The sequence below is a fragment of the Notolepis coatsorum genome (assembly GCF_963971535.1).
Source record: "Notolepis coatsorum genome assembly, chromosome: 7".
In the NCBI taxonomy this organism is placed as follows: Eukaryota; Metazoa; Chordata; class Actinopteri; order Aulopiformes; family Paralepididae; genus Notolepis; species Notolepis coatsorum.
The window spans coordinates 34,807,015-34,827,537 of record NC_140171.1 but is presented as its reverse complement, the minus strand read 5'-3'; the positions used below and the strand labels follow the sequence as shown (position 1 = coordinate 34,827,537).

Below are 20,523 nucleotides of genomic sequence, written 5' to 3'. Positions count from 1 at the left end.
ATTTACAAACGGTTTGGTTTATTACAAGCATTATTAACGTGGCTATGATTCAAGTGGTTTGTAAAAAAAAACATCTTTAATTTTTTTTTTTATAAGTATGCAGTATCATAACTACATCTTTGATGTTTATAGCAAACCAATCCGTTTGTAAATCCGTCAATATTTCAGCGAGTTATGAGTATTTTTGTCTGTGCAGCTCACTCACTCTCACTCAAGGCTAACTGGAGCAAGATGGCGGCGGTTCAGTGATGCTGGTGACTCCGCCTTAAGCTATCTAGTGTTCTATAGATATCTATGGTTCACCCCCCATAGTCTCTGAAAATCCTATGGGAAACACTGAATATACATTTCCTCTCTGTGCATTCACTAGAAAGCTATCAGGCTGCAAGCTAGCCTAGCTTGGCACAAATGAATGGAAGCGGATACAGGAGTGGCTAGCCTAGGCAAAAAACATCTTTCCGAGAGTTTTAAGCTAGGCTAGCTGATCTGTATCCGCTTCCGTTAGGGCACTCTTAAAGTTAAGGAGGGTCCTTTGGTATTAAGACAGGGAGAAATCCTGATAAGCGGCTCCTATTATTAATGGTGTGTAGACTGTTCAATAATTCTCCCTCGGTCTCAGTGGACCGTCAATAAGGAAGGGTCCCAATTAAACAGAAGCCGCGATCGATTTCAGTAATTGTATTAAATATTTTGTGATTTAGAAAACACATGTTAGAGGTCTCTCATGGAGAAACTTATGGTGTAAGCCCATACTGTTCAGTGAAAACAAAGAACTGGATCGGTACTTGGTACTATTGGTATATGAAATTTGGATGATACAGAATCCACTTCGACAGTGCAAAAGCAGTATCAGTGCATCCACTCAAAACCTTACATTCCCCTTGTCCACTGCATGCTGCATTCATTCCTCTATTCACAACCCTTCCATATCCAATCCCCAGCTCTAATTTGTATTTTCCCACATTCTGTGTTGCGATTCTTCTGTTCTCCTCCCTCCCTCTCTCTTTCTCTCTCCGTACCTTAAATAATTCGTAAAGGTCTTCCTCCAGGTCTTTGATGAAATTTGGGTCAGAAAGTTTGGGCAGGACGAGTTCTCTGATCTCCTGGGAGAACGGCACCTTGGCCTGGGTCAGCCACGCCCAGTAGAACGGGTCTGGTCGGAAGAGAACAAAAACAAACAAGGCAAAGGCAGAACAGTCTCTTAATAGTCAAATAGTTTCATTGGTGTAGCATGCAAGGGAGATAAAAGTAGGGAGTCTTAGGAAACGGTTACAACAAAGTCAGTGCTGATAACAGCTTGTGTACATAATCATGGACATTTTGGCCACGTTTCTTTTCTCGTCAGTCTCTGAACTAAAGCGTTCTCAATCAATGCGGTTGTTTACGCTGCAGGTACACGCCTCAGCTACTGTAAAGTAGGGACGGGCGCGAGTAATCAATTACTAGAGTACTTGCCAATTCAACTGAACTTGGGTGGTTTTTGAGGGTGCTCAAATGATTATTATTTTTTATCTCTTTTGGTTACCACCACCATTTACATTTACATTTAGTCATTTAGCTGAGGCTTTTATCCAAAGCGATAGTTCTGTATGACAAGTCATCAGGAAGGGCACAACTCTATCAGCTGAGTAACAATGTTCATCAAAGTGTTGAGTGCTACAGTGTAGGTTAGTTTATTAGGACAAGTGCATGACAGTAAGGTTAGTCCACCAAAACTGCAAACAGAAATCCCGCTCTGAAATCCTGCAAGATGTGAGTTGTTGCAGGAAGACAACAATGGACGTTGTGGAGCTAAATGTTTGTTGTATTGGAATACAACTAGCTTAATGTTATCTAAAAGATAAGAACAGCGGTTTGCGTTTGTGCATTTCCAAATGGTGCCAACCACATGTCGCTCTCGGTACAACTGAAGGCAAAATATTGGTTCCTGCTCCAATGGCCCACGAAATCAGATTGATGCATTTTTATTCAATAAAACATGATGCCGGTGCAGATAACGCTCTGGGCTCTTTATTGCTGCGCGCAGTGAGATGGAGGTGTGCTTCATCACAGGCCAGCTGTTCTCTTCTGTATCAGAGTGTTGCAGGGAGTTTGGTCCTGTGTCACGCTCCTCCGCGTTTGTTTGTTATTCCAGCACATGTGCGCAGGGTCGGGAATGAAGTAAAATACTGACGTAAGGCAATTCTGAAATTTTTTTGCGACAATAGCGATAGAAAATATCTACCGATAGACATGTTTCTCTCTGCCCACGATATATTTAGAGTAGGGTCCAGCTGCAATTCCCGAACGAGCCTCTCAAGGGGCATGCCTCTGGCACCAACAGGCCGCGCTCGCGTAACGTACGTAAAGTACGGAAGTTTCTCTACTCCTGCACGTCTGGCGTAAAGTACGGAAGTTTCTCTACTCCCGCACGTCTGGCGTAAAGTACGGAAGTTTCTCTACTCCCGCACGTCTGGCGTAAAGTACGGAAGTTTCTCTACCTTAGCGAACGTTATTGCCATAAAACAGAAAGCAGAACGCAGTTAGTTTCTCTACCTTAGCAAACAACTTTTATCAAAGATGGAGAAACGCAATTACAAGGTAAGCCTTATTATATTACCTTGTATTAATTTATAAGATAAGATATTCCTTTATTGATCCCCTTGGGGAAATTCAGGTATAGCAGCATGGGGAGGGGGGAGGGGAGGTACAGGTAGTAGAAGACATACAGGTACAGGTCACATAATTATATTACAGTGGAGAAGTAAAAATAAAAATTTAATAAAAAGGCAGTGTAAACAATATACAATATTATTAACTCTGGACATGGGCATATGGGCAACAAGGTGCGAGATGAGGGTATGTATGCCCTCTCAGTTATTTTGCCCTACAATAAATATAGTTGCAATGTATTTAATCAAATAATTTAATCTAATCTAATATATAATCTAAAAAAACCCAAAATGCTAAATATATGCAATATATAATTGGTAGGTAGTGCTTTTGCCTACTTCCTTCACAATCATAGGTTTGAATATCAGCTTAGGCCATGTTATTATGCATGCCAAGTTGTGTGTTGGGTCCACTTCAGATTTATGATAACCTTTTAAGAATGTGGAGATGTCCCGACCCTTTCTCAACCTCAGTTTGATCTGTGGTGATGAGCGGCCAATTTCTTGTGTGCAACAGAAATATTACTCGTCCTATTATTGTCCCTTATTTGAAGAGATTAATGCACAAGAGCTGTACTGGCCTAACAGAAATTATGTTTGTGCTTTCTTCTAGATAATGCCATTCAACCATCATTTGCCTATGGGACTGGTTCTGGGCAATGAATAATGAAATTTTTTTTTTTTTTTTTTTACAAATTGCTGAAATTGGAATAATTTCCACAACAATACTCATTGCGGACACAGACTTTGGCGAGAGAACAAAATAACACATATGAAGAGAATACGAAGATGTGAAAGCAAATTAATAAGTAAACAATCAAACTAAGAAATACAGTAAATAAACAAATACAAATATACATCGAATGCATCTCTAAGAATTGAGGAGGAAGTGAAGGTGCTTACAGGCTCTCCAGGAGTCTGGGTGTTTGAGGGGGAAGGCTAGACCGTTGTCTATGGCTGCCAGCTTGATGATAGGATCCTTTACTAGTACCCAGTCTGTGTCCTGGAGAGAGACAGAGACAGAGACAGAGACAGAGACAGAGACAGACAGACAGACAGACAGAGAGAGAGAGAGAGAGAGAGAGAGAGAGAGAGAGAGAGAGAGAGAGACACACAGAGAGACAGAGGGGGAAAAGAGAGAGAAAGGGAGGGAGAGACAGACAGAGACAGAGAGTATGAGTGAGTGATACATATACATATTCTTGCCCAAAAAGAAACAGGATTAGGTGTATAAAGTAAGAGAGTGTGTGCGAGTGTGTGTGTGAGTGTGAGTGTGTGTGTGTCCTCACCCTATTCCCAACGGGGTCCATGGGAAGGTCATACTTCAATAGCCAGTTGTCATTTCCTCTGTCTGGAGAAAGAGACACAATCAATTCAAATTCAAACACTCATACTGGCTGTGAGGTTACAGATAATGTGCTGCACTAGAAAACTTCCTTTTGGTTCTGCAACTTCTTATCACCCAAAGACATTCTATCAAACTCTTTGTCCCGTCGTACCTCACTTTGTTTCTGGTTGTCGGGAATACTGCTCATGCCCAAAGCGATGCCTAGAGCAGCAGTCTGCCACATTTTCCATGTCATGGACCCCCAAATTGACACGTCAATTTGATTAAATGTTGTCTTGGGGACCCCCATCTGAGAAGATCTTTGTTGTATATGACTGTGGGAGCTATTAACTATTTTCACATTTATTTAATATATTTATTTGTTATGTGATTTTGTAGAATTAATTTGTTTACAGCCATATTATTTAAGTTCTTATGAGTCGCAGCTAAATGCTTTTACTTTGAAGGGGTTTGGGGCAATTGGGAAGCACAGCTGGGTGTATTTAGGTAATTAGAGACAATAGCACAGGGGGCATCAGGGAAGGTATATGGTTTTTATCAGCGTCAGGAGATCATATAGTTTCAAACATAATTTTTCTGTATTCTTTGATTAACAGACAATAAATGCCACAAAACTGTCAAATGCTGTCTGGACAATGGACTTCCTGATCTGCGTGAGATTCGCTGCCCTGGTGCTTCAGTGGCTTTTTAGTTTTTATTAGTTGTTGTTGACAAATAGCCACTACATAAAGTAAAAACCATTCCTTATTGAAGCGGACACTTTTTATTGTTGTTTTGGATTTTTGCCGTTGGACGTTTTGGACATGGAAACACCACGCTCAAACGGAGGATCATTCAGATCAGAGAACATGGATGCTGGCGCGCCAGCGTTCGGTCTGGAGATCGAAGACGATGATCAGTGACTTTTGTGAAGCTTGAATTGCCTTGGATCAACCTGTTAAAGACACGATCGGAGAACGGAGGACCACACGGTCTAATGGACGTCGCACTCGAACAAAACAACATCATTGGTATGTGAAGAATAATCCGTCAGCTTTATTGGAAAAAGGCAAACTTATTGGAGTGACTGAATTATTGTCTCGCGACGCTAAATGATGTTGATGAATAATGGGAGTTGTTGAACTTCATTGTAAAGACATTCATTCATAAATCAAATCTCCGACATGAAGTTGGCTGTATGAACCAATCAGACAATATGGAGCAGCTGGTTGGGACAAATGAGACAATGCCTGTGGTTGGTTCAAACGTTGCAAGTGTGGAGAATGTTGCTCCGCCCAAGCCCTCTGTAAAACGGGGCATCAAGTTTACCGCAAAAGGGTTGGCGTTTTACATGCAAACATGTCAAGAAAAGAGGTCTGCAAAAATCAAACAGGCCAAGAAATACATTGAACCAATACGTACCTTGCTGAAATCTACTGACAATGTGAACTATGTGCGAGCTCATTTGAGTAACTTCATCAATTGTTATGAGGACGCTAAGGACATGCATGAGTCTTTCATAAATATGGATTTGCCTGAGGAAGAGGTTAAAAGGCAAAATACATGTTTCAATGCAACAATAATGAAATTTTGTAATTTCACAGAGGATGTAAGGGTTTGGTTGTCTGCTGCTGGGCACCCTCATGTGGAATCAAATGCAAATATTGACAATGAAACTAATGATGTTGTTGAAACAAATGAAGATGATGATGAGGCTCAAACTAAACAAAGTGTTGTTATTGATGATATCAATCCTGAGGACAGTGCCTCTAATATTTCATGTACAAATGAAAAGCAACAAAAACCACACTCCAGTGTATCAAAGACATCATCCACCGTGTCTACCAGGCTAAAGGCAGAGGCTGACAAAGCATCACTACTGGAGCGGATGAAAGCTTTAAAAGGGAAACATGAGTTGGAAGCAAAGCAGGAGGAACTAAGGAAGGAAAAGGAACAGTTTGCTCTGGAAACTGACCTAGCTGCAGCCAATGCAAAAATCAATGTGCTGGAAACCAATTCAAAATGTAATGACCTCTAAAAGGTCGGATGGAATGAACTCGTATCTGGACAGGAATATAGCTCAAAGAAGGACAAGCCAACTCAATCCTCAAGCTGGTCAATTTGTCCCGCAGGGAAATAACATGCAAAATGAATTTCATCCTGAGGCCCAGGCTGTCACTATAAGGCCCAAAGGACCATCACAGACCATCGGGTTTAAAGACGCATCACAGACTGTCAGGCCTAAACAAATGGCAGTATTACAGACGGACCTCAGACCACTATACACTCAAGCACCAACACAAGTGGTCCATGATGCTCAACAGACAGGACGAGCATCCTCCCTGAATATGGCACGCAATAATGACACCCAAAATGACATTGTGAATATCATGCAACGCCAAACTGACATCACTACAATGTTGGTACAGCAAAATTTGGCATCTTCTCTACCGCTGAGAAATATACCCATATTTGATGGTGATCCTCTTCAGTATCATTCCTTCATCAGATCCTTTGAAAATTGTGTTGAGGTTAAAACTGACAATGCAAGTGATTGTTTACACTTTTTAGAGCAGTACACCAGGGGACAACCAAGAGACCTGGTGAAAAGCTGTCAGCACCTACCCTCTGTTCAGGGATATCAAAGCGCTAAATCCCTGCTTGCTGAACATTTTGGAAATGAATACAAAATTGCTTCTGCTTATATGGACAAAATTGATAGCTGGCCTCTGGTTAAAGATGAAGATGTAAAATCACTACAATCATTTTCTCTGTTTTTGCGAGAATGCTCTAATTTAACACAGAGAATCATGCAAATGAATGAGTTGGACATGCCATCAAACCTCAGGAACATTGTGATGAAGCTTCCTTATAAGCTGAGGGAGAAATGGAGGAACGTCGCATGTGATTTGCAGGAGCAACGTGGTTGCAGAGCACTATTTATTGACCTTGTGAACTTTGTTGAAAAACAAGTTAGAATTGCCTCTGATCCACTGTTTGGAAATATTCAGGATTCAAAATGTACCAGCCGCAACAAACCCCCCATTGACAGTCAACCAAGGCAAAGGAAACAGGGCACCTTTGCCACCAGTGTCACTGCAATGAAAGAAGGAAACGACAAAAGGTACATGAATAATAAGATCAAGTCCTTCTCTGCCCAAAGTCACATCAAATGCTGTTTATTCTGCCAACGAACAAGCCACTCACTTGAAAAATGCTCACAGTTTAAGTTAAAGATACAAAAGGACAAAATACATTTCATAAAGGAGCATGGAATTTGTTTTGGTTGCTTGAAAGTGGGACACATAAGCAAAGACTGCAGGAGTCGATTGGATTGCAGTGTGTGTCAGCAAAAGCATCCATCAGTCCTACACATTGAGCAGAAGGGTATAAGTACACCTTTTAATAAAGGCAGAAAAGCCTGTGAGCCATCTGAGTGTAACATCTGTTCAGTCTCAAACATGTGGCCATATAGGGGCCGGAGATGAGGACAATGCTGTGTTTTCAATTGTTGCAGTTCAAGTGAAAAGCCAAGTGACTGACAGAGTTGTGCAGACATATGCATTTTTGGATCCGGGAAGTTCCGGTACTTTTTGCACTCATAACCTGGCAAAGAGACTGGGGCTAAGTGGCAAGCCAGCCAATATTCTATTACGAACAATGGGGCAAGAGAAAATTGTGGTCACCAATGTATTGTCTCACTTGGAAGTGTCTGGCATGGATAAGGAGGATTTTATTTAATTGCCCAATGTCTTAACCCAAAGAGCTATGCCAGTGTCACGTGTGAACATTCCACGACAGGATGATGTGGAAAAATGGCCTTACTTGAGTAACATAAAGCTGCACGACTTGAATGCAGATGTGGATTTGCTCATCGGAACTGATGCAGCAAAAGTAATGGAACCATGGGAGCTGATCAACAGCCAAGGTGAAGGACCATATGCAGTCAGAACAAGAGTCGGCTGGGTCATAAATGGACCACTTAGGAGTGGAAGTAACAGCAGAGTTAAGACTGGCTGCTCTGTTGTCACAACAAATCGAATATGTGTGGAACATCTGGAAGAAATGCTCATGAAGCAATACAACCATGATTTTAATGAAAAAACATCAGAGGGGTCATTGGAAATGTCAAGGGAGGACATTAAATTCATGAAGATAATGAGAAGAACAACAGAGTTGAAAGATCGACATTATTACATTGACTTACCTTTCAGAGAAGAGGAACCGGTCTTGCCAAATAATCGCTGTGTTGCAGAGCAGCGACTTCAAGGCCTGAAGAGGAAATTTGAAAAGAACATCAAGTTTAAAGAGGAGTACACCTCATTCATCAATGATATGCTGGTTCAAGGTTATGCTGAAGTTGTACCCATTGAACAGCTGGAACAAGATGAGGGAAAAGTGTGGTACATTCCCCACCATGGAGTACATCACCCCACCAAAGGAAATCTGAGGGTTGTATATGACTGTGGAGCCTCATTCAAAGGAACATCTCTGAACTGTCAGCTCTTGCAGGGCCCCGATCTCACCAACACTCTTATGGGGGTCCTCATTCGCTTCAGGAAAGAGCCTGTCGCAATCATGGCTGACATCCAGGCCATGTTTCATCAGGTGCGGGTGCCTGATAAACATGTGAACTTTCTTCGCTTTCTTTGGTGGCCTCAGGGCAACACTGACCAGGAACCAGGGGAATATCGAATGAGGGTACATTTGTTTGGAGATGTTTCGTCCCCCAGTTGCGCCAATTACGCCTTGAGGCGAACTGCAGAAGACTCACTTCCCTCCTGAAGTGATCAAAACAGTCAATCACAACTTTTATGTAGACGACTGCCTGAAGTCTACATCCTCGGAGGGAGATGCAATTAAGCTTGTAAAGGATTTGACTCTGCTCTGTAGTCAGGGAGGATTCAGCCTTCAAAAGTGGGTGACAACCAGCCGTTATGTTTTGACATCAATCCCAGGTGACATCAGAGCAGCAGAGATGAAAGAGCTGGATTTGGACAAAGATCACCTGCCTATGGAAAGAGCACTTGGACTGCAATGGTGCGTTGAGTCCGACCAGTTCAGCTTTAGGACTTCATTACAGCCACGCCTACAAACCAGGAGAGGTATCTTGTCGGTGGTCAGCTCTCTGTATGACCCTATAGGATTTTTGGCTCCTTTTACAATGCCAGCCAAGTTACTGTTGCAGGAGCTTTGCCAGCAAAACCTGAAGTGGGATGAACACATTTCCCCCTCTTTCTCCAAACAGTGGTCTGATTGGCTGAGGGACCTCCAAAGGATGAGTGTATTCAAGGTGGAACGCTGTATCAAAACCCTGAACTTTGAAACATCTGTGACAGCACAAATTCATAATTTTGCTGATGCCAGTGAAGCTGGTTATAGTACAGTGTCGTACCTGAGACTGAAGGATAAAGATAGAGGCGATAAGGTGCATGTTTCATTTCTTGCTGGAAAGGCCAGAGTTGCACCTCTGAAGCACATCACCATTCCTCGTTTGGAACTCGCAGCAGCAGTCCTTGCTGTCCAAATGGATGGCATGCTTCAAAGAGAACTACAGTGGCAACTGGAGAAGTCAGTGTTTTGGACCGATAGCACGACTGTCATCAAATACATCTCCAATGAAACCAGACGTTTTCATACGTTTGTTGCCAACAGAGTCACTGTAATCAGAGAAGCTACAGATGTTGACCAGTGGAAGTATGTGGGCTCCAAGGTCAATCCTGCTGATGAAGCATCACGTGGATTGGGAACTGAAGAATTTCTCACACATGGAAAATGGATTAAAGGCCAAGATTTCCTGTATTTGCCTGAAAATGAGTGGCCTACACTGGAAATGGATTCAGTGATTCCCATTGATGACCCGGAGGTCAAAAGAGAAGCGGCAGTGAATGCCATTGTTAAGGATTCAGAAAATCCAACAGACTATCTCATCAGCTACTTCTCATCTTGGAAGAAGCTTAAAACGTCTGTTGCCTGGTTCCTTGAACTTAAAAGACTTCTGTTGCTTCCGAGTCAAAAAAGAAAGGAACTTAAAGCTACCGAAGATGACAAAGATGCTGGAGTGAAAAGTACAGTTGAACAGAAACTCGAAGAGCTTCAAAGCCACACTCTGTGGAAAACATTTGACTCCAGACGATTGTGATGAAGCAGAAAAGGCAATAATTTGTTTTGTTCAGAAACACAGGTTCAAGAGTGAAATTGCCTCCCTCAAACATGGCTTAAATATCGTCTCCAAGGACAGCCCACTGTACAAACTAGACCGCATACTGGAGGACAACATCCTCAGAGTTGGTGGTCGTTTGAACAGGTCTGCATTACCATCAGAAGCCAAGCACCCTGTCATTCTTTCCAAAGACCTGCATGTCTCCAAGCTCATTTTACGTCATATCCATCAACAACTAGGACACGCTGGGAGGAACCACATGTTGTACAGACTTCGACAGAGGTATTGGATAATCAATGCCAATTCAGCTGCAAGGAAGACTATTACAGAGTGCATGGTGTGTAGACGGCACAGAGGAAAATTTGGGGAACAGAAGATGGCAGACCTGCCTGAAGAGCGAGTTGTGCCAGACAAGGCTCCTTTTACTAAAGTGGGAGTTGATTATTTTGGGCCCATAGAAGTGAAAAGAGGAAGAAGCCTTCTAAAAAGGTATGGAGTGATTTTCACTTGTCTGACCAGCCGTGCAATACACCTGGAGGTGGCACATTCACTTGACACAGACTCTTGCATTAACGCCTTGCAGAGATTCATATGCAGAAGAGGCCCTGTGTCAAATTTAAGATCTGATAACGGCACAAATTTTGTTGGAGCAAACAAAGAATTGAAGCAAAGTCTTGCTGCTTTGAATAATGCGAAGATCCAGGATGCCTCACACCAAGGTGGCGTTTGGGAGCGTCTCATTCGATCAGTAAGGAGTATACTGACCTCCGTTCTTGGACAGCAGGTTTTGGATGATGAAGGCCTGCAGACACCGTTTTGTGAAGTAGAGGCGATACTAAACGATAGACCCCTCACAAAAGTGTCTGATGACCCTAATGACCTCGAGGCCCTCACCCTAAACCATATTCTCCTGCTGAAAGGAAAACCCATCTTTCCCCCAGGACTCTTTGAAAAGAGTGACCTGTACATCAGAAGAAAATGGAAGCAAGTACAGTATATCGCAGAGCTGTTTTGGAAGAGATGGACATCCGAATACTTACTTGTGATGCAGGAAAGACAGAGATGGGCAGCTCCAAAAAGAAACTTCTCCCCAGGAGATATTGTCATTATTGCCGATGCTACAGCTCCAAGAGGATCCTGGAAGATGGGTCGAGTTGAGTACCAAGTCCGACTACAAAGGATTGGTCCGCTCTGTGTGCATCCAAACTAAAACCAGCGTTTTGGAGAGACCTGTAACAAAGATCTGCCTGCTGGTGGAGGCCACAGAATAATAATAATACTTGTTCTGTCTATTCTCTCTTTCTATCCTGTCTTCTTACCATCTGTTTTCTTTCAGTGGCAGCAGAGAAGGAGACACAGAAGACGCTTGAATAGAAAGAATAGCTCCCTTACATGTTATATATATATAAGGGTAATTGTGACTCACAATTAGGGGCCGGCTTGTGGGAGCTATTAACTATTTTCACATTTATTTAATATATTTATTTGTTATGTGATTTTGTAGAATTAATTTGTTTACAGCCATATTATTTAAGTTCTTATGAGTCGCAGCTAAATGCTTTTACTTTGAAGCGGTTTTGGGCAATTGGGAAGCACAGCTGGGTGTATTTAGGTAATTAGAGACAATAGCACAGGGGGCATCAGGGAAGGTATATGGTTTTTATCAGCGTCAGGAGATCATATAGTTTCAAACATAATTTTTCTGTATTCTTTGATTAACAGACAATAAATGCCACAAAACTGTCAAATGCTGTCTGGACAATGGACTTCCTGATCTGCGTGAGATTCGCTGCCCTGGTGCTTCAGTGGCTTTTTAGTTTTTATTAGTTGTTGTTGACAAATAGCCACTACAATGACTAAGTCCAGAATTTTGTATTTGTATTTATTGGTTTAAAATACAGAGACAGTGCATATTAAGGAACATTTGACTGTAAATAAGCCAGTTTAGCCAAGTAGGCTAATTTTCAACTGTAGTCTCTGGGGCAGGTGACATGAGCACTACAATAATTAAAACATAGTACATTAATTAAAACACAGTAGGAATCAGTATAGGTTACAATACACTAAAATACATTACAATACATCACAACCCCTCAGTTAAAATGGTCGCACACTTGACCATCTCTCAACCATGATTTTAAGTTAGTTTTAAATGAAATGTAACTTTGATACTCCCTGAGCCGTGTTGGCAGACTGTTCCAGGTGTGGGCTGCTCTCACGGAAAAGGCTGCCTGACTAAAAGCAGACCTCCTGTTTGCGACTACACAGTCCCCTCTGACTACAGACCTGAATCCCATAACTGTCTGTAGGCGGGGGTATAGCAGTAGGGAGAGTGAAAAGCGATGATTGAATAGTCACTCGTATAGTACTGTATATTCTCTAGGGCTGACCCCTATTAGTCGACTAATCGGTCGAAAGGAGCCGTATTCGACTGCCAACCTCTTAGTCGATTTTTTTTTTATAATAATCTATAATTTTTTTTAATTTTTTTAATATATCATTCTTTCCAAAAGAAAATAGGCCTAGAAGCATGGCTAACGCTAATGGCACGCATACCAGAGGCTAACTGCCTACGAAAACAGGCACAGAGGCACTGAAAGAGGATTTCACCCATCTAATGAACACACTAGACCAGGCAAATATCAAGATGTATCCATCAGTGGACCAATTGCATGCTTTTGCAGAGGACAAGAAGCCTTCAGTCGACTCCTTCAGACATTAAGCACTCCCCACAGCCCAAATGGAATGATACAAAAAAAATTATATTATACTTTTTTTTTATTTTTTTTTTTACTAATAGTCGACTAACGGCACATTTCGTCCAATCATAGTCGACTATCCAAATCCTTAGTCGGGGACAGCCCTAATATTCTCTCACTTACAGTCAAGTCAAATTAAAGTAGTTTTAAATTAAATTAAAGTTTTCATATTTCTGGGGCCCCCAAAGGACCCTGGACCCCACATTGAGAACCATTGTCACCCAGATTCTTGTCATCACCATGGTAACCACATGCCTGTGTTCCTGATGATGTAATCGAGGCAGACCAGCCGCTCGAACTGCAGCTGGAGCTGACGGTTGGTGTTCTGAGGCAGGGGCTCTGCTTCGAACCTGCGCAGCCAGAAGTCTGCGTCCTTGTAGCCGTCCACGAAGAGCTGGAACGAGCCCACCTGGAGGAGGGACGACAACATGTCCTCAAGTGGCCCGGACGCGTGAATACTTTCGGCAACCAACATGTCCTTCCGCGTTGCTCTGATTGGCCAGCGATCGGCCAGCCCTCTTTCCCCCTACGCCGGTAACACGCGCATGTGCATTTTCTTTTTGACGGCACTCACACGCCCAGCGAGGCTAATCGCGGAAATGTAATGTTATGTTAGAATCCGTAGAATACATATTTATCAAAACAACTACCAGATTCACTCATAACGTTATTTCGCATGACAACACAGCCCAGCTGTCAGAAACTGTACATTGTAACGTTATATAATGTTATTTCGTGTTTTATTCATAACGTTATTTCGCGTGACAACACAGCTCAGCTGTCAGAAACTGTACATTGAGGGGGTTTGAATCACTGTACATTGAGGGGGTTTGAATCACTGTTTACACTCGCCACTTACTGTACCATGTTCTACATATAGAACCTCATCTCATGCACCGGTTTGAATCAAAGCCCTATCGAAAGTACTCAAGCTCTACTGTCTTTAACTATAAATGTTTACACTCCCCACTTACTGTACCATGTTCTACATATAGAACCTCATCTCATGCACCGGTTTGAATCAAAGCCCTATCGAAAGTACTCAAGCTCTACTGTTTAACTATAAATGTTTACACTCCGCACTTACTGTACCATGTTCTACATATAGAACCTCATCTCATGCACCGGTTTGAATCAAAGCCCTATCGAAAGTACTCAAGCTCTACTGTCTTTAACTATAAATGTTTACACTCCCGCCTTACTGTACCATGTTCTACATATAGAACCTCATCTCATGCACCGGTTTGAATCAAAGCCCTATCGAAAGTACTCAAGCTCTACTGTTTAACTATAAATGTTTACACTCCCGCCTTACTGTACCATGTTCTACATATAGAACCTCATCTCATGCACCGGTTTGAATCAAAGCCCTATCGAAAGTACTCAAGCTCTACTGTCTTTAACTATAAATGTTTACACTCCCCATTTACTGTAGAACATGGTACATGAGTATATAGTATATAGGGATGTTGCACTTGAGCACCACAGGTTTCACAACGCAATTATTGTTATTATTATTTACAAGACTGGGCATTTATTTAAAAAACATACCCTAACCCAGTGCTTCTCAAACTTTTTCTGTCAGGCCCCCCTTTGGCGGACCAAAATATGTTGGGCCCCCCCCCCCCCCCCCTCCAGCCCCCAACAAAATAGTCATGAAATGGGCCATGTTTAAATTTATTGAAATAACACCAATATCGTGACCTTTCAAATTGGCCCTATATTTTGTTTTCAGAGCTGTCCTGGATGAAAAGCCAGCTTCACACAGATACTGTATGTCAAGAGCCTGGGTGTAATCTTTGACCCAGAGCTCAAATTCGATCGGCAGGTAAATGCCGTAGTCAAATCATGCTTCTTTCAACTCCGCAACATCAGTAAAATAAAACCAATCCTCTCACCCGTTGACCTGGAAACGGTAGTCAATGCATTCATAACCTCACGCCTTGACTACTGCAATGCCCTCTACACCGGCATCAGTCAGACAGCCATGTCCCGCCTCAAAATGGTCCAGCACTCTGCAGCTAGGTTCCTTACCGGTACCAGAAAGAGAGAGCACATCACACCAGTCCTAGCCTCCCTACACTGGCTCCCAGTCCCATTTAGAATAGACTTTAAAATCCTCCTCCTCACCTTTAAAGCACTATCGGGTGCAGCACCCTTATACATCACCGAACTCATCACCCCCTACGCAGCACCCAGATCACTAAGATCCTCCAACCAGGCTCGGCTGGTCCCCCCCCCCCCCCCGCACCAGACTCAAAAAGAGAGGCGATCGCTCCTTCAAGGCCGTGGCCCCCAAGCTATGGAACCAGCTTCCCCTGGAGATCCGATCTGCCCCCTCACTGGAGACATTTAAGGCCCGTCTAAAAACCCACTTCTATTCCCTGGCCTTCAATAAACCCTGATTCTCCCACACCCTAACTCCCACACTCCCATGTAATTTTATCCTGCCCCCTCCCTCTTGTATCTCTTATTATGCTCCTCTGTCCCCTGTGTGCTACTGTACTTTGTGTTCCCCTATTCGTGTGTTGTCCTACTGTCCTACTCTCTGAATGTACTGTCTTGTCCTGCTGTGCCTTTTTATATTTTTGTATTTTATATTAGGACATTGATTTTAAGCTCTGATTGTACAGCACTTTGGTTGGCTCTTGGGCTTTTAAACGTGCTATATAAATAAATTACTTGACTTGACTTGAATGGTATCAACACCTTAACTGCTGCATCGTGAGATACTTGGTGGGCCATGAGATGAGATACTTGGTACTCAGCACCACACTCTGAAACTAGCTCTCTAGGTGGTATCAGATGAGATTTCAAAGAGTTCTTCCAAGAGTTTGGATGGAGATGTGTCAGGAAGCTTTGTCTCAATGTTGTCTGTAAAGGTTTTTTTTATCCAGAGTAACTTGGTGATCCTTTTCTGTGTTTTATTAAATAATGATTTTCAGATTTTGAGAAATGGTGTTTTCATGGAGAACAGTGCAGCTGCAACAGATAGCACTTTAGTGATAATTTTTTGTAATAATTTTTTTTTCCTTTTTTTTTTTAAATAAATCTCAAGGCCCCCCCTGTCATGCCTCTGCGCCCCCCCTGGGGGGCACGCCCCCCACTTTGAGAAACACTGCCCTAACCACATAACAGATATTTAAAAGGTAATTAACAGGCATGTTCTGCAACATATATCCACTCTTGAACAATGAAAAACTCCTTTTTCTTCTATTTACAAATAAGAGCAGCTCTGAAGGCTCACGTCTGCTTTGGCTTGGCTGAATAGCAGTGATCAGTGATGGTCCATCTTAGTTAGTCAATCAATCAATCAATCAATCAATCAATCAATCATGTAACCTACTGTACCTCTGCTTTGGCCTACAGCACAGCAGGTAATAAAATGCATTAACAACACCCCTTAGATGATGTACCTCTGCTTTGGCTTGGCTGAATAGCAGTGATCAGTGATGGTCCATCTTAGGTAGTTAGTTAATCAATCAATCAATCATGTAACCTACTGTACCTCTGCTTTGGCCTACAGCACAGCAGGTAATAAAATGCATTAACAACACCCCTTAGATGATGTACCTCTGCTTTGGCTTGGCTGAATAGCAGTGATCATTGATGGTCCATCTTAGGTAGTTAATCAATCAATCAATCATGTAACCTACTGTACCTCTGCTTTGGCCTACAGCACAGCAGGTAATAAAATACATTAACAACACCCCTTAGATGATGTACCTCTGCTTTGGCTTGGCTGAATAGCAGTGATCAGTGATGGTCCATCTTAGGTAGTTAATCAATCAATCAATCATGTAACCTACTGTACCTCTGCTTTGGCTTACACGTTGGCCATCTTGCTCAGTTAGGCGTTGGAGTAGTAGTATAGTAGTATAATATATAGCGCGGCGTATATTGATGCAGGTAGGTATTATCTGATGCAGCTAGGTATTATCATGCTATTACCCGCTTATTATTATTAACCAGCGTTGCTAATATGGCGTGTTCTGTGATGCCCATTTATTATTATTAACCAGGGCGATAGCATGTAAACGAGCACCTGGGGGGAGTCTCATGAAACGAGCACCTGGGGGAGCCTCATGCGGTAAACAAGCGTAGAGCGCTGGTATTCACGCAGGAGAGCGCTGGCCAATGCTGGCCAATCAGAGCAACGCGGAAGGACATGTTGGTTGCCCAAAGTATTCACGCGGCCCGGACTACATGCTGCGGTTGTGATACTTCATACTACCGGGGAGATTTTTCAAAAGAACGCACCACTTTTTCACTACCGATACAAATCCAAGTGCAGATTTGATCAGTTTTATTTAAAGGTGTACTTCACCGGAAAATGAATGATGATTTATTTTGCACATAGGCTATAAACTGTTTTGCACACATTAATTTAGTTAATTATCGAGAGTAAATTAGTTTGAATATCTCCTCCCGTGATATCATTAGAGGACACTGAATCCGTGTGTAATTACAGCTCAACGAAATGATATAGATGAAAATGGGACATAATTGTATTGAGCTGTAGTCAACACAACACAAGGACTCAGTGTCCTCTGATGACATCACGGGAGGAGATATTCAAATTCAATATCTGTCAAACTAAACTGATGTGTATAAAACAGTTTAGAGCCTTGGGATATGTGTGAAATTATGTGCAAAATAAATCAGCGTTGTTTTTCGGTGAAGTGCCCCTTTAAACAGCATCGACTTTGACCACTAGTTTGGGGGTCACAGGGTAAAATGAATAAATCAATAAGATATAGATATAGGTGGTTTAACTGTGCCAAATTTTAAGTTATATTTTCAAGCGTTATCATTTCGTCCTCTGTTGTGTTGGTTTAATTTAAATTCTGAGGCCCCCTGGCTTAATATTGAAAAACATATTGTGGCGCCGATTCGTTTACAAGACATTGTCTTTACAGATATTTCACTAAAGCAATGTAGATTACGTTATGGTCCGATAATAGCGCATGCCGTATCTTTATGGCGCAAATATGAAAAGTTACTTAATTGGGATACTAAGTGGCATGAACAGACTCCCTTATTTCATAACCCGTTTTTGCTTAGCGGAGGCCGCAGTTTTGTAGCTCAATCATGGTCCAACTGTGGCATTCATGTACTTGGCGATGTTATGGAGGACAATGGTCTAAGAACATTCTCAGATCTGAAAGAGTCATATAACTTACCTGGCACCTCCTTTTTTTATATTTACAGCTCCGCTCGGCTATGCGAGCCTATGGAGTTCCATGGACCAAACCACCTACTCACCCGTTAATTACTTTCTCTAAAAAAACTGCAGGTCTCTCCAAAGGACAAGTCTCTATAATTTATAAAGATCTATCACAAAGATGTACTTCGTTAATACCCGTTATCCAATCGTGGAGCACAGAATTGGGATTAGAACACCATCACTCTATCAATTGGACCAGAGTTTGGGGAAATGTTACTATGGCATCACGAAACCCAAATCATCAGCAGATTCATTTCAATTTTGTCCATAAAACATATTTAACCCCCCAGAAAGCTTATAGAATGAGACGTGCTATTTCACCAAACTGTACACTTTGTTCTCTAAATACTACTGGTACTTTTACACATATGATGTGGGAATGCCCCACAGTTAAAAGTTTCTGGGAACAGATAACTAATTATCTATCTAAAGTATTACAAAAACATATTCCCTGTTGTCCCAAATTACTTCTCCTTAATGATGATGATTCTTTAGCTTTAAGTATTGTTCAGAGACGATTTTGGCTGGCAGGAAGTACTGCTGCAAAAAAAAAATTGGCGCTGCAATGGCAAGCTCCACACTCTTTGCCCTTTAATCACTGGAAACAGTTATTAGCTGATGTAACAATGGAGCTCTCTACAGCTAGATTAAATGGGGCAAGATATCAAACAATAGATAGCTGGAACCATATTATCTATCAAGTTAGGACCTTCAATATATAGCTAGCAGGACATAACTAATTATATCTGTATAATTCCTTTTAGTTTTTATTTTCTTGGTCTTTGTTGACATTTTTGTTCAATTAATTTTCTTCTCAGGCCTATGACGGGGTGGGTTGGGGGGGGGTTACTATTATTATTATTATTATTATTATTATTATTATTATTATTATTATTATTATATTTATTTTTTGTCAACGGTGGTTGGTGCAGGGGTTAGGGGGTAGGAGTTTTTTATTTTAAATGAGACAAGGGGCAAGCCAATGCATGTAATTGGCAAATAATTTAAATGTATGTTTTATGTGCATTGTATGTGCATTGTATGTGCATTGCCTTTTCTTCCAAAAAATGAAATAAAAATATATTAAAAAAAATAAAATAAGATATAGATATACAGTAATCAATCAAGATATAATCCATTTTCACCATTACAGAGATCTTAGATTATTCTGTGTGCCATAAATGCAGAAAGTAAAGGCTTGGATTTCTGACATATTACATGTGGTTATTGTTATGGGATTTTGGTTTGGCCTGGTATCGGACCGATATCAGATACTAGCATTGGTATTGCTTGTCAGATACTAGCATTGGTATCGCTGCATCCCTAATGCAGAACGTGGTGCAAACAGGGCAAAAGATGCAGGCCAGAGGGCACACGTGGTGCTAGATATAGATAGATACGTTACATTCTTTTGAAAGTAAGATTCCCAAAATGGACACACAGATTGGGTGCAGGTTACGCTACACCCTACTAGGGCTGAGCCCAAACGTTCGAACGTTCGGACCTTCGTTCGTATTCTAAATCAACATTCGAATTTTTTATTAATTAATTTAAAATTTCTTTTTTTATATATATATATATATATATATATATATATATTATTTTTTGAATGTGTCTATTCCAGGGGTGGCCAACCAGTCAGCCAGTCAAAAATGACTGTGGTACCTCAAAGAGCCACACCATATACCAGCGTTTCTCAATCTTTTTTTTCAGTCATGGCACCCTTCATGTGTTTATAGGTCCCACCCTCTGGCCTCTGAAGTTGCTAATGTCTTTTTTATTTGGGCCTCACAGGGTTAACATCTTAAGCCCGAGATATACAGTAAAAGTGTATATTTTCAGCATTACGTTTGTTTACCAATGATTTTAACTGTTATTAGTGAAATATAAGATTATAGAAATCTCAGGGCATTGAGTCGGAAACCGGTGCATATTGACAGGAGGAAGTGGAGCAGCCAAAAGTGAGTGTAGTGAGATCTGGACATTAACATCAACCAGGGTTTCCCATTAATTACCTACCTTTTTACAATTTTTTTAAATATAAAGTTTGCCAATAGGGACAGGCACGTGCACACATAGAGCCCAAGGGGTGCTTGAGCACCTGCCTTTTTGAGCCTCATAAAAAAAAGTGCCCTTTTTGAAAGATTATTTTATTTTTATTTATTTCTTTACCGTTACGCATATAGACTGCCCTTCCAACTGAAAAATGTCAGGATAGAATCAAAATATTAGGTAAAGAGAAAGAGATGCCCCATATTCCATTGCAGTTTGCATGGCCTACTCAGCGTGCTTCTCCACGGACCTATATATTTTATGCATAGCGTGGGTGGTGATGATGATGATGATAGAAACCGCTGTGGCGCATACAGTTGAATGCTGGTATTACACTCATTGAG

General features: G+C 41.6%; 1 protein-coding gene across 2 annotated transcripts in view; it reads right to left on the bottom strand.

Moving 5' to 3' along the window:
* The window catches only part of pi4k2a (phosphatidylinositol 4-kinase type 2 alpha), a 54,338-nt gene that overhangs the window by 14,030 nt on the left and 19,785 nt on the right, over nt 1-20,523 (bottom strand). For both annotated transcript variants that reach the window (XM_084319210.1, XM_084319209.1), the window contains exons 4-7: nt 13,152-13,309; nt 3,941-3,998; nt 3,555-3,654; nt 1,020-1,153 (exon numbers count right to left, since the gene is read on the bottom strand). In XM_084319210.1, coding sequence (XP_084175336.1) covers nt 1,020-1,153; nt 3,555-3,654; nt 3,941-3,998; nt 13,152-13,309 — 450 coding nt within the window. The remainder of the gene's footprint in view (nt 1-1,019; nt 1,154-3,554; nt 3,655-3,940; nt 3,999-13,151; nt 13,310-20,523) is intronic.